Source organism: Drosophila bipectinata, chromosome 2R, assembly GCF_030179905.1.
Source record: "Drosophila bipectinata strain 14024-0381.07 chromosome 2R, DbipHiC1v2, whole genome shotgun sequence".
NCBI classification, from domain to species: domain Eukaryota; kingdom Metazoa; phylum Arthropoda; class Insecta; order Diptera; family Drosophilidae; genus Drosophila; species Drosophila bipectinata.
The window spans coordinates 24,448,265-24,460,648 of record NC_091737.1 but is presented as its reverse complement, the minus strand read 5'-3'; the positions used below and the strand labels follow the sequence as shown (position 1 = coordinate 24,460,648).

The following is a 12,384-nucleotide window of genomic DNA, read 5'->3' as shown; positions in this document are numbered from 1 at the left end:
GCACACCCGATAAGGTAGCGCTCGCTCTCCGTCTCTGTTGCTCCCACTCACAATCACGACCCGACCGGGTATAAAAGGCGGCTGCTTCGCTCAAAAGCATTCAGAAATCAACAAGTGATCCAGCAGCTAGCAGCTACAGCTATCCAGCTTACTTCCTACAAGTCTCAATCCAATCAACCTCAATTGTGCAAGATGCGTCTGGGACAGACTGTACCTAACTTCAAGGCCGCCACCACCAAGGGCCCCATCAACTTCCACGAGTGGCAGGGCAACTCGTAAGTAGCTCCCTCCTCCTTTAACCTCAGAGGAGACTCATTTGTCTCACCTCACAATCAATAGGTGGGTGGTGCTCTTCTCCCACCCCGCTGACTTCACCCCAGTGTGCACCACTGAGCTGGGCCGGATCGCGGTCCACCAGCCGGAGTTCGCCAAGCGGAACACCAAGTGCCTGGCCCACTCCGTCGACGCCCTCAACTCGCACGTGGACTGGGTGAACGACATCAAGAGCTACTGCCTGGACATTCCCGGCGAGTTCCCCTACCCGATCATCGCCGACCCCACCCGGGACCTGGCCGTCAGCCTGGGCATGCTCGACGAGGAGCAGAAGCGAGACCCCGAGGTGGGCAAGACCATCCGGGCTCTGTTCATCATCAGCCCCGACCACAAGGTGCGCCTCTCCATGTTCTACCCCATGTCCACTGGACGCAATGTCGAGTAAGTCCTAAATGGGAGTTCCTTTGGTGTATCTTCCTCACTGATCTTGTGTTCCCACATCCTACAGTGAGATCTTGAGGGTTATCGACTCCCTCCAGTTGACTGATCGCCTCAAGGTGGTGGCTACCCCCGCCAACTGGACTGTGAGTATTTCAGATTGTTGCTTCAAGGGAATCTATTCTGATTTATGATTTCTCCTCCAGCCTGGCACCAAGGTCATGATCCTGCCCACGGTCTCCGACGAGGAGGCCCAGAAGCTGTTCCCCAAGGGCTTCGACAAGGTCTCCATGCCATCGGGAGTCAACTACGTTCGTACAACTGAGAACTACTAGAAACCGATTTCTATTTTCATTTCAAACCTTGTTATCACTACATCACCATTACACTTGTGCCATAAAGTAGCAATAAAGATTTAAATTAAACATAAACTACCGCAATGCACTTTTTAGTTAGCTTTGTTTATTTGGAGACAGGTTTCCGTCGACATTGGCAGCATGTATCGGCTGAAATAATAATTGAAACTTGAAAGTTACGCAAAGCCCGATTCCAGTTTATTTTTTTTTCGAAAAAAAGAACGAACGGGGTTAATCGAGTTTCATGAATTTTCCTTTTCATTCTGTCTATAAAGGTTATTAAAACCCGTGAAGAAGGTAATATAATTATAATCATCTATTAAAACTAGGTTCCAAGCTTAATTCTCTATACCATATCATATCATTTAAATTCAATTAAATATTCTAGGCAGGTAAAACTTCATTAAGAACAATTTAAAACAATTTGTTTTCTAATTTAGCAACAATTGCAAAAAATTTAATTTAATGTCATTAAGATAATACTTAAATTGGCATTGTTTAACCACTTAGATTAATAGACGCAAATAAATGGAAACCCAAAACAAAAAGGAAAATGGACAAAAAATCGAAAAAATATTTCTTCTCAGGATTTTGATGCAGAATGGTGGAGAATCGTTCCAGAAATCGTTTAAGGTACTCCATTTGAGAATCGGATGAGAATTGGGAAAGATATAGCCATCACTGTGGGCCCTATAGGGGAAAACCCCATTTTCAAGGTATCCCCTCAGGAAAAATGGACAAAAAATCGAAAAAATATTTCTTCTCAGGATTTTGATGCAGAATGGTGGAGAATCGATCCAGAAATCGTTTAAGGTACTCCGCTTGAGAATCGGATGAGAATTGGGAAAGATATAGCCATCACTGTGGGCCCTATAGGGGAAAACCCCATTTCCAAGGTATCCCCTTGAAAAAATCGGAAAAATCAGGAAAAATGGACAAAAAATCGAAAAAATATTTTGTCTCAGGATTTTGATGCAGAATGGTGGAGAATCGTTCCAGAAATCGTTTAAGGTACTCCGCTTGAGAATCGACTGAGAATTGGGAAAGATATACCCATCACTGTGGGCCCTATAGGGGAAAACCCCATTTTCAAGGTATCCCCTCAGGAAAAATGGACAAAAAATCGAAAAAATATTTCTTCTCATGATTTTGATGCAGAATGGTGGCGAATCGTTCCAGAAATCGTTTAAGGTACTCCGCTTGAGAATCGGATAAGAATTGGGAAAGATATAGCCATCACTGTGGGCCCTATAGGGGAAAACCCCATTTTCAAGGTATCCCCTCAGGAAAAATGGACAAAAAATCGAAAAAATATTTCTTCTCATGATTTTGATGCAGAATGGTGGCGAATCGTTCCAGAAATCGTTTAAGGTACTCCGCTTGAGAATCGGATGAGAATTGGGAAAGATGGTTATATCTTGGACTCACTGTGGACCATATAGGAACTGACATATAACTGAACAATCGGAAATGACCCTTCTTTCGGGTTTTTTGAAGATAGAAAGTTGGAAGTTGCTACAGATTATTATTTGGGCATATCAACTTCGGTTCGTCCAAAGTAAGCTTTACTTTCTTGTTTCATTTTAAATAAGGTTTTGCCTCAAGCTGTTTAGAATTTCGACGTCCGCCTTTTGGTAATAATTACACTCTATACAAGCTGGTTTTTTAAATAAAAATATATATTTATTGCTACTTTATGGCACAAGTGGTGATGGTGATGTAGTGATAACAAGTTTTGAAATGAAAATAGAAATCGCTTCCTAGTAGTTCTCAGTTGTACGAACGTAGTTGACTCCCGATGGCATGGAGACCTTGTCGAAGCCCTTGGGGAACAGCTTCTGGGCCTCCTCGTCGGAGACCGTGGGCAGGATCATGACCTTGGTGCCAGGCTGGAGGAGAAATCATAAATCAGAATAGATTCCCTTGAAGCAACAATCTGAAATACTCACAGTCCAGTTGGCGGGGGTAGCCACCACCTTGAGGCGATCAGTCAACTGGAGGGAGTCGATAACCCTCAAGATCTCACTGTAGGATGTGGGAACACAAGATCAGTGAGGAAGATACACCAAAGGAACTCCCATTTAGGACTTACTCGACATTGCGTCCAGTGGACATGGGGTAGAACATGGAGAGGCGCACCTTGTGGTCGGGGCTGATGATGAACAGAGCCCGGATGGTCTTGCCCACCTCGGGGTCTCGCTTCTGCTCCTCGTCGAGCATGCCCAGGCTGACGGCCAGGTCCCGGGTGGGGTCGGCGATGATCGGGTAGGGGAACTCGCCGGGAATGTCCAGGCAGTAGCTCTTGATGTCGTTCACCCAGTCCACGTGCGAGTTGAGGGCGTCGACGGAGTGGGCCAGGCACTTGGTGTTCCGCTTGGCGAACTCCGGCTGGTGGACCGCGATCCGGCCCAGCTCAGTGGTGCACACTGGGGTGAAGTCAGCGGGGTGGGAGAAGAGCACCACCCACCTATTGATTGTGAGGTGAGACAAATGAGTCTCCTCTGAGGTTAAAGGAGGAGGGAGCTACTTACGAGTTGCCCTGCCACTCGTGGAAGTTGATGGGGCCCTTGGTGGTGGCGGCCTTGAAGTTAGGTACAGTCTGTCCCAGACGCATCTTGCACAATTGAGGTTGATTGGATTGAGACTTGTAGGAAGTAAGCTGGATAGCTGTAGCTGCTAGCTGCTGGATCACTTGTTGATTTCTGAATGCTTTTGAGCGAAGCAGCCGCCTTTTATACCCGGTCGGGTCGTGATTGTGAGTGGGAGCAACAGAGACGGAGAGCGAGCGCTACCTTATCGGGTGTGCTGTCGTTCAGCGTGTGGAATAATAAACATGTTAGGTACTTGCTAGAGGGGGCCAAGGGGCCAGAGGAAGCTCTGACAAGGCAGGGGGCTCTATAGAACCAGATTGAGGCTATATTTTGTTTCCATGCAGTTGGCCTCGCCCAAGTCTGGACTTTGTGATGAAATAATTCTAGAAGTTTAGTGGAAAAAAGTACAGTTTCATTGCTATTCAAAATTGTAATTGTCCGGCTAGGTGGAATCCCTTCAGGATTCGTATTTCCGGGAGGTGGAACAGCTGATCCCGCTCCAGTTGGACTTCTGCCGGCTCCACCAACAAAATTTGTAAACAGAGAACAAAATCAGCACAGAGCGCACTAAATCCTACATTAGTAGTGGTATTTTGAGCGAAATCACACACATAAGCAGAGGAAACCCCACACGGACAGAAGAGAGCGGAAACAAGAGAGCCCCGCAACGTGTGATGGTGTTTGTGAGGGCCTGCCATTCACGCACACTACTGTAGGTGGCGCAGCTCTCGCGTACACGTACACGAAACGAGCCTCTTACTGGGAGAGCAGAGCGGAAGAATTGGTTAGACTGTGTGGGTGAGTCTTCCCGAGATTTGCACACCATTGAAGAATGGCTCTCAGCTGGGCACACGGATGGAAGCAGTGGTTTTTGGTGTCGAATGGGCAGAGCTCGCGATCAGAAACCAATTCACTGTCAGCCGGAAAGGAACCCAATTTAGGATCAGACCACAATAATGAATATTTTGGATATAAGCCCAAATCGTGGAATGCTCAAAAGGAGGAAAGTATTTTACAAGTACAGTTGTGAGTTTCGAAGAAAAACGCTTGGCAGTTGAACCTAGTATACACAGTTTTGTGGGTTTTTTCCATTGCCCGTTGGTTATCGTATACTCTGATGTTGTTTTTCAACAACAATATGGATTTTGTAATCAAATGAGAAGGAAGATCGGGGTCTTGCGGGGGAGAACGAGAAAGAAAGGCCACGTGCTCTGAGAGCGAGGAAGCAATAAGTGAGTGGAGAGGGGAAGAATGTAGAAGGCCGAGAGCGAATCGGTTTGAATTTCGATAGAAAATATATTAGAAAACCGCGCAATGTTATCGAAATTGATTCTCCGCAGAGGACTATATAAGCCAGCATCGGCTCAGCACTTTCAGTTTTAAGCTTCCATTCATTTCAAAGAATAATTATTAAAGAAAGCAACTATGGGCCCCACATCCCAGTTTTTGAAAGAGCTTCCTTCACTTGTTGAATCCTATGGCGGAAGAGACACCTTGTTGGAGGCGCTCTGTTACGGAGCCAAGCTGGTGGCCGGCTTTCATGCCAACAGGAATCCTGACCTGGCTCGAAGGTGTGACACCGCCAGCACCAAGATCTCGGGGGCCAGAGCCACCCTCCGCCTGATCGACGATCTTCCCCAGATCCAGTATACCCTGGACTACGGCCTGGGCAGAGACGAACCTGATCGAATAACGGCCGTTCTGGGGGTGATGTCCAATGCCGTGGACCTTCTGTTTTATCCCATCGAAACAGTCTGCTGGCTGGCCGAGCACAAGATTGTGGATGTCAGGAACAGGAACACCTGGGCCTACCTCAACTCTATTTTCTGTGTCCTCTCCGCCTACCTCAACTTCGTGAGGACTATGAGAAGATTATCCCTGAACCGGGAAAGGATAAACAGACATGATGTGGTGTCCGTTGCCCGCCTTCTTCTCGATTGCATCCACGCCGTCAACACCTTGCCCAGGGGCAACCTGTGGGGCGGAAGGCTCTCCACCCTCCAGGTGGGAGCTATTGGAACCCTGTCCGCCGGCCTGGGTATATATCAGATAATAACCAGCAGGAAAAGTAGATCATAATTGCCACAAGAGTGTAGATTTTAAGGTACAAGATCGAATTTTTAGTTGCCATTAAGTTATTAAAATTATATAGATACTAAAATGTATATTTTGTAGTATGTATATAAAAACAAAATAAAACAAATATTGATATTTTAAATATTGGTTTCTAAGGTGTACACCTTTCTTTTTATTAACAACTTGGAGAACTGTTACTTAGAAAAGGCAAAATTTATTTAAAGAATCAATGGTATGGTAGTTTTCTGGTATGGTATGGTATGTGGAAAAACGATTATTAAAGGCCCATTTTCATTTAACCAAAATCTATATAACCCATTTAGGTAATAATGTTAACCACATTTTTAAATTCCGCTGTGAAAATACATTTTTTTTAAGACAAACTATGAAGATAGGATTTGATTTTAAATGGAAAGCTTTGAATTTTGTTTTATTTTATAAAATTTGTACATATATTCCTATATTTAAAATATGTGTTTAGCCTTCTTTTGTTGCCTTTAATTGGCGTATTTAATGACCCTTGGAAATTCTCCCACACTTATTGCTAAAACAAAGTATATCCTTGAAATCATTGAAGATGGTTCAAATCAAAAGAATATCCTTATTATAACAGTTACTGTTATTTTTGTGCTTTAATGATAACAGCTCCTTAAAATTGTTCAAAAGATGGCGCTCCACCTTCGATTGTCGATAACTTTTTAAGGTTTAAGGGTATCGGTATCAACCATTTTGAATCGGACCCGTTTCGCTCCTGGGTTCGGGCTCTTTCTTACTCCCTCACTGCTTGTCTTTCTCCTCTCTCCAGCAACAGACCTTCTTCTCTCGCTCTTCCCCGCAAAATATCAATCTTCTGCCTCTCTCGGCTACAAATTCCATTTTGTTGTTGACAAACAACACCCAAGGAAATGATAACCAAATGCCCGATGGAAAAAAACCACAAAACTACTAGAATCTAGCGTTTGGGTTTCAGATTGTAATAGAAACGAAGATTTTCCTTTTAAAGTAGCGACTGTACTTGTAAAACGCTTCCCACCTGTTGAATATTCCACGATTTAGCTCTGTAACTAATATTGTTTTCATTATTTGGATCTGATTCCAATTTGGGCTCCTTTCCGGCTGACAGTTGTTTGGGTTTTGAGCCAGAGCTCTGCCCATCCGACACCATAGCCCACCGCTTCCATCCATGTGACCAGCTGAGAGCCAATATACACTTGTATGCGAATCTCGGGAAGACTCACCCACACACTCTAACCAATTCTTCCGCTCAGCTCTCCCTGTAAGAGGCTCGTTTCGTGTACGTGTACGCGAGAGCCGCGCTAACTAAAGTAGTATGTGTGAATGGCAGGCCCTCATAAACACCATTACACGTTGCGGCGCTCTCATGTTTCCGCTCTCTTCTGTCCGTGTGGGGTTTCCTCTGCTTGTGTGTGTGATTTCGCTCAAAATACCACTACTAATGTCGAATTTAGAGCGCTCTGTGCTGATTTTGTTCTCTGTTTACAAATTTTGTTTGCGGAGCCGCGAAAAAACAGCTGTTCCATCTCCTGGCGTTATTAATCCTGTAGGAATCTCATTAGGATCGAATGTTTTAAATCTTATTATGAAGCTGAAAACAATAAAACTGAACTTTTTTCCATAGGGTTTCTAGAATAATTTCATCACAAAGTCCAGAGTTGGGCGAGGCTGGCAGTTAGATTTCAGGGAAACTAAAATAGAGACCTTGTTATAGGCCTTCAACCTCGGTTCCCCCTCAATAGCCATTGCGTGGAATTACTTCTTAATCTAGACTCTTGATTCTATCCACGACACCCTACATGGATAGTATAAACGTGCGATAAGGCAGCGCTCTCCGTCTCTGTTGCACCCACTCAGCAACCCGAACCGGCCGGGTATAAAAGACGGCCGCTTCGCTCAACAAGCATTCAGAAATCAACAAGTGATCCAGCAGCTAACAGCTACAGCTATCCAGCTTACTTCCTACAAGTCTCAATCCAATCAACCTCAATTGCAAGATGCGTCTGGGACAGACTGTACCTAACTTCAAGGCCGCCACCACCAAGGGCCCCATCAACTTCCACGAGTGGCAGGGCAACTCGTAAGTAGATCCCTCCTCCTTTAACCTCAGAGGAGACTCATGTGTTCATCTTCACAATCAACAGGTGGGTGGTGCTCTTCTCCCACCCCGCTGACTTCACCCCAGTGTGCACCACTGAGCTGGGCCGGATCGCGGTCCACCAGCCGGAGTTCGCCAAGCGGAACACCAAGTGCCTGGCCCACTCCGTCGACGCCCTCAACTCGCACGTGGACTGGGTGAACGACATCAAGAGCTACTGCCTCGATATTCCCGGCGAGTTCCCCTACCCGATCATCGCCGACCCCACCCGGGACCTGGCCGTGAGCCTGGGCATGCTTGACGAGGAGCAGAAGCGTGACCCCGAGGTGGGCAAGACCATCCGGGCGCTGTTCATCATCAGCCCCGACCACAAGGTGCGCCTCTCCATGTTCTACCCCATGTCCACTGGACGCAATGTCGAGTAAGTCCTTAATTGGAGGTCCTTTGATGTATCTTCCTTACTGATCTTGTTTTTCCACATCCTACAGTGAGATCTTGAGGGTTATCGACTCCCTCCAGTTGACTGATCGCCTCAAGGTGGTGGCTACCCCCGCCAACTGGACTGTGAGTATTTCAGATTCTTACTTCAAGGGAATCTATTCTGATTTATGATTTCTCCTCCAGCCTGGCACCAAGGTCATGATCCTGCCCACGGTCTCGGACGAGGAGGCCCAGAAGCTGTTCCCCAAGGGCTTCGACAAGGTCTCCATGCCATCGGGCGTCAACTACGTCCGTACCACCGAGAACTATTAGAACTAGTAGAATTTTGTAGAGTGTCTCTGAACACCCCGTTCTTCAATGTGCCATAAAGGAGAAGCAATAAACCCTGTCTTGCATCCTTAGAAAAGCCTGGTATTGTGTTTGGGGGAAGCTTTCTCTATTGGCCCGGCCCGGAGTGTGTCCAGAGCTTTGATTGCAAAAGCTTCCGCCAGAAGCAGTTGCCGAACAGCTGATTTTGATAAGCGCCCACGCCGCCCCTCCGTTCCCTTGGCTTTCGCTTTCGTTTTCGCCTGCCGCCTTCGGTTTGGCGCTCCGGCTCCGTCTCCGGCTCAGTTCAAATTTAGCAATGCGCGCGTGCGGTTGTCCACCGGGCGATAACGAATAACGGTTAACGGTAAAAAGGCAGCGACACCTGAGGTTCACTTGTTAGTTTGTTTGTTGGTCGGCTGGCTTGTTTGTTTTATCGGCTCGGTGTTTTGGGTTTTGGGACTGCGATTCGGCGGGGGCGATTCGAGTGGAGTGTCGCGGCGTGTTCTCGCATTCTGACAAAGTGCACACCTTGGAGGGAAAACTTTTCCACACATCCCCATACCAGACCCAGACCCAGACCCATACCCAGACCCAGACCCGGGGAAAAACTTTCACCGCTGTTTGTCCTGGGCTCCCCGCGGTGCGTCATGTGCGTGTGTGTGTTCGGGGGAATGTGCTCCTCTAATCCAAGCATGTGAAGCTGGGAACAAATCATCTCCAGCACTATTCCCGCTCCAATCCTCGCGCCTCCCTCCGACCTCTGCTCTCAAGTGATCTGATCGCTAGTGCGTGTCCGACCTCTGTTAACTTGAATCAAAAGTTTCCCGGCCCGTGTCCATGCAGCCGCCAAAGTGCCAGTTGAAACGGTAAATGCAATAACAGACGCGACGCTAAACTTTTTTGGCCTGGCCCAAAACTTGCCGCCAACTGTCCTCATAAAATATGCCAAGATATTTCCATCCCCGCCGCAAACTTTAGCCCCCCCCTCCCGGCACCCGACCGGTCATCAAAGTGTTAAAGTGCCATAAAAAAGGTAAAAAAATAAAACTCCCACGACGCTCATTGAATAATGCATTCAATTACGGATGTCACAGAAGAATAAAATAAAACAAACATTTGCATATATGACCGAAAAAACAAACGCTTTTAATATGCTGGGAATCATAAAGGGACTTCCGAATGTTACAATTTAATATCAGCATTGGTGTAATTAATATTTTAGGGTATGTTTCATAATTAATTGTTTGTCAAAAAATGTTTGTCAGAATGATAAAGAAAATGTGTCTCTGTTTTATAAACTTTTTAAAGGAAAAAGGTCCTTAGTCTTTAGGGATATTAAATTCTATAGCATTTAAATAGCATTATGTTTATAGCTTATTGTCTAAAAAGAGGCCCATTATACTCAAAATATATATAAAATTCTAATATTAACCAGTTATTCTTAATGAGGCCCCACTGTACAACCATCTCGCGTAAATGCCAACTAAGTAAACCATTCAAATATAATTTTCGGCTTATCTCAGATCATTCAAATGGTGAAAAAAAAGGTGAACCCAAACAACGACAAAATCCCATTGAAATTGTAACTGTTAAATTGAAAGTCAGCTAAGGGACTAAAGCCGTTAGAATCGGATGAGCGAGGGAGGCAGTCAGACAGTTAGACAGACAGTGAGAGATCAGACTGCCATAAGGCTTAAAAATTTATAAAACGATTAACCAAACTTTTTATTTTGTTTTTACGTTTTTTAGGAGGAATGTCCTTTTGGCCCCTATTTCCCAGCACTTCATGAAATGTTAATTTTAATTAAGCGACGCTGCGACGCAGCTGAGCTAAGAAGGGCAGAGGAGTCCATGAAAAAGGAGATGGAATAAAAAACAGGATTAAGGCGGCGAATTACAGTACTTTGGGGGTGGGGGATGTGCTAAGGACAATGGTTAAACAATAAGTCGGCAGTTGATGATGAGCAGGTGTGTCAGGAAATGCGGATATCCTTGTGAGTCCTCACTCCGGAAAGCTCGCTGCCGGAAAAGCGGGTCAAGTTTTTGTTATAAAATATTCCAAGTGTCACTAAAAAAATATATAGTATGTATGTACAAAAAAAAAAATAAAATAAAAACGAAATAAAACAACGAAAATAATAATAACAAGTGGTAGGAAGGAGGGGCGTAAGTGGCGCCACCGCGGATGCGGCTTGTTTAGCAGCTCCTGGGGTCCTTTAGTTAATACTTGTGCAATACCAACAACAACAATATAGACAACTGGCGACGACTTCTTGCGGGACATTGTTTAGGCCAAAGAATAATAAAGGCCAAGAGAAACAAAGGCGACAAGAAAGGCCTGCCCCTTGCATTTTCCGTGTTGATGAGGAGAAAGTGGAAACTACACATGAAAAAATAATAAAATATATTTTTTTTTGGAGAGCTTATATAGTTCTAATAAAAGCTGTCTAGTTTTATTCATTTAGGACTTATTGTCATTTCTATATGTATATTTTCTCTCTGTGTACAAAAGTAAGGTTAGGCCAAAAAAAAAACGAGACACGCGAAAGGCTTAGAAGAACAGGTCTGGGCAATTACTGTTGATGAATACACCCACACAAGGGCCGACGCACTCACACAGATACCAGTTGATATAGAAAATATGAGTTTGAGTTTCCGACCCCAACCCCAACCCCGTTCGGCACGCAAAATGAAGGTTTTCTTGTCTCATTTTTTTGTTGTTGGAAAATAATGGAAAGCGTCCCTCCATCCTGTGCATGGAAAACAATAATTTGTTATCTGGCCGCTTCGAGGACTCCTCCGGCCCACTCCTCTAGGCCCGAGAGAAGAGTCTATAAATCACAAAAACCTAAAATTATCCATCTATGCGTGGGCTAGCAAAGCGGTTTTGTGTGCCCGAGAATGAACATAATTAAGACATTATGGGCCTGTCGATGGGTAGTTGGGGAGCGGAGCTCCTTTTCATATCATCTCGCACACAAATAACAATGGAAAACCTCATTTAATGTGGTGGCAATCCCATAAATAATGATTAGAAATTAAATGGGTTTTCCCATGGAACAGGAAATCGTTCATTTCACCAACAAATATATTGCCAAACTAGAAAACCAGAAATGGGGATTACTTGGGGTTTAGATTTGTTAATTTTAAGTTGAATTAAATAAAAGATTAGATTTTCGAATTGGTTTCAGGCGTAAAAGATTCATTGAAAAAAAGTATAGCATACTTATGGGATGAAATTTAATACAATCATCCACGGCCTCTTGCTCTTGGTTCTGGAATTAATTTTAATTATAACCATTTAATTTATATTATTTAAACTATTTTACACACAATAAGTAGTCTTTAGGGCAGTAAATGGATTATCAGTCAGTTGGAAAATTGCTTTACTTATCCAATAAATATGGCAAACAAGCCGCCTATATTTAAATTTTATATTTTACATCCCAGTAGAGATTTCTTCTAAAAACTTTTCTTAATTAATGCCACAGCCAAAAAACTATAAATCTAATTGAAAACCTAATTTAGCAGCAGGGAAAAGAGCCCGGCACAGACCCAGGCCCAGACAGCTGCTGTGGGGAAATTTGTTTATTTCGCCAGCGTTAATTTGCCGTAACTAATTAAAAAACACTTTAAGTTAAATATTTCCCAGCTACATAAATATGCCAATGTTGAAGAAGGCGAAATTGCCGGCCGAGATACTGTGGCGCTGGCGCGGAGAAGCAAATCTAATTAATGTGCGAAACAAAACGCTCAGGAAATTTATTTAGCGCTTACGAGTCAGGAG

The 12,384-nt window shown here is 44.5% G+C and overlaps 4 protein-coding genes across 4 annotated transcripts; 3 read left to right on the top strand and 1 right to left on the bottom strand.

The window, feature by feature from the left end:
• The first annotated feature begins 84 nt into the window (after nt 1–84).
• LOC108118745 (peroxiredoxin-6-like) lies at nt 85–1,142 on the top strand. The gene is made up of 4 exons (XM_017231537.3): nt 85–275; nt 340–714; nt 782–857; nt 918–1,142. Exons 1-4 carry the CDS (start codon nt 193–195, stop codon nt 1,044–1,046), a joined length of 663 nt encoding a protein of 220 aa, XP_017087026.2. The 5' UTR covers nt 85–192; the 3' UTR covers nt 1,047–1,142.
• A 1,586-nt stretch (nt 1,143–2,728) lies between these two features.
• LOC108118907 (peroxiredoxin-6-like) lies at nt 2,729–3,782 on the bottom strand. The gene is made up of 4 exons (XM_017231847.3): nt 3,599–3,782; nt 3,160–3,534; nt 3,017–3,092; nt 2,729–2,956 (listed from the first exon to the last, which is right to left on the bottom strand). Exons 1-4 carry the CDS (start codon nt 3,679–3,681, stop codon nt 2,828–2,830), a joined length of 663 nt encoding a protein of 220 aa, XP_017087336.2. The 5' UTR covers nt 3,682–3,782; the 3' UTR covers nt 2,729–2,827.
• Nucleotides 3,783–4,556: 774 nt separating this feature from the next.
• LOC108118908 (peroxisomal membrane protein 11C) lies at nt 4,557–5,804 on the top strand. The gene is made up of 2 exons (XM_017231848.3): nt 4,557–4,684; nt 4,822–5,804. Exon 2 carries the CDS (start codon nt 5,084–5,086, stop codon nt 5,735–5,737), a length of 654 nt encoding a protein of 217 aa, XP_017087337.2. The 5' UTR covers nt 4,557–4,684; nt 4,822–5,083; the 3' UTR covers nt 5,738–5,804.
• Nucleotides 5,805–7,649: 1,845 nt separating this feature from the next.
• Prx6b (Peroxiredoxin 6b) lies at nt 7,650–8,671 on the top strand. The gene is made up of 4 exons (XM_017231666.3): nt 7,650–7,829; nt 7,894–8,268; nt 8,336–8,411; nt 8,472–8,671. Exons 1-4 carry the CDS (start codon nt 7,747–7,749, stop codon nt 8,598–8,600), a joined length of 663 nt encoding a protein of 220 aa, XP_017087155.2. The 5' UTR covers nt 7,650–7,746; the 3' UTR covers nt 8,601–8,671.
• The last annotated feature ends 3,713 nt before the right edge of the window (nt 8,672–12,384 follow it).

Bases quoted from the DNA above. Each gene is read 5' to 3' on its own strand.
- Prx6b (XM_017231666.3), top strand. From the start codon at position 7,747: ATGCGTCTGGGACAGACTGTACCTAACTTCAAGGCCGCCACCACCAAG. The intron at 7,830-7,893 runs GTAAGTAGATCC...CACAATCAACAG, and splicing joins CACGAGTGGCAGGGCAACTC to GTGGGTGGTGCTCTTCTCCC. The intron at 8,412-8,471 runs GTGAGTATTTCA...TTTCTCCTCCAG, and splicing joins CTACCCCCGCCAACTGGACT to CCTGGCACCAAGGTCATGAT.
- LOC108118908 (XM_017231848.3), top strand. From the start codon at position 5,084: ATGGGCCCCACATCCCAGTTTTTGAAAGAGCTTCCTTCACTTGTTGAA.
- LOC108118745 (XM_017231537.3), top strand. From the start codon at position 193: ATGCGTCTGGGACAGACTGTACCTAACTTCAAGGCCGCCACCACCAAG. The intron at 715-781 runs GTAAGTCCTAAA...CACATCCTACAG, and splicing joins TCCACTGGACGCAATGTCGA to TGAGATCTTGAGGGTTATCG. The intron at 858-917 runs GTGAGTATTTCA...TTTCTCCTCCAG, and splicing joins CTACCCCCGCCAACTGGACT to CCTGGCACCAAGGTCATGAT.
- LOC108118907 (XM_017231847.3), bottom strand. From the start codon at position 3,681: ATGCGTCTGGGACAGACTGTACCTAACTTCAAGGCCGCCACCACCAAG. The intron at 3,093-3,159 runs GTAAGTCCTAAA...CACATCCTACAG, and splicing joins TCCACTGGACGCAATGTCGA to TGAGATCTTGAGGGTTATCG. The intron at 2,957-3,016 runs GTGAGTATTTCA...TTTCTCCTCCAG, and splicing joins CTACCCCCGCCAACTGGACT to CCTGGCACCAAGGTCATGAT.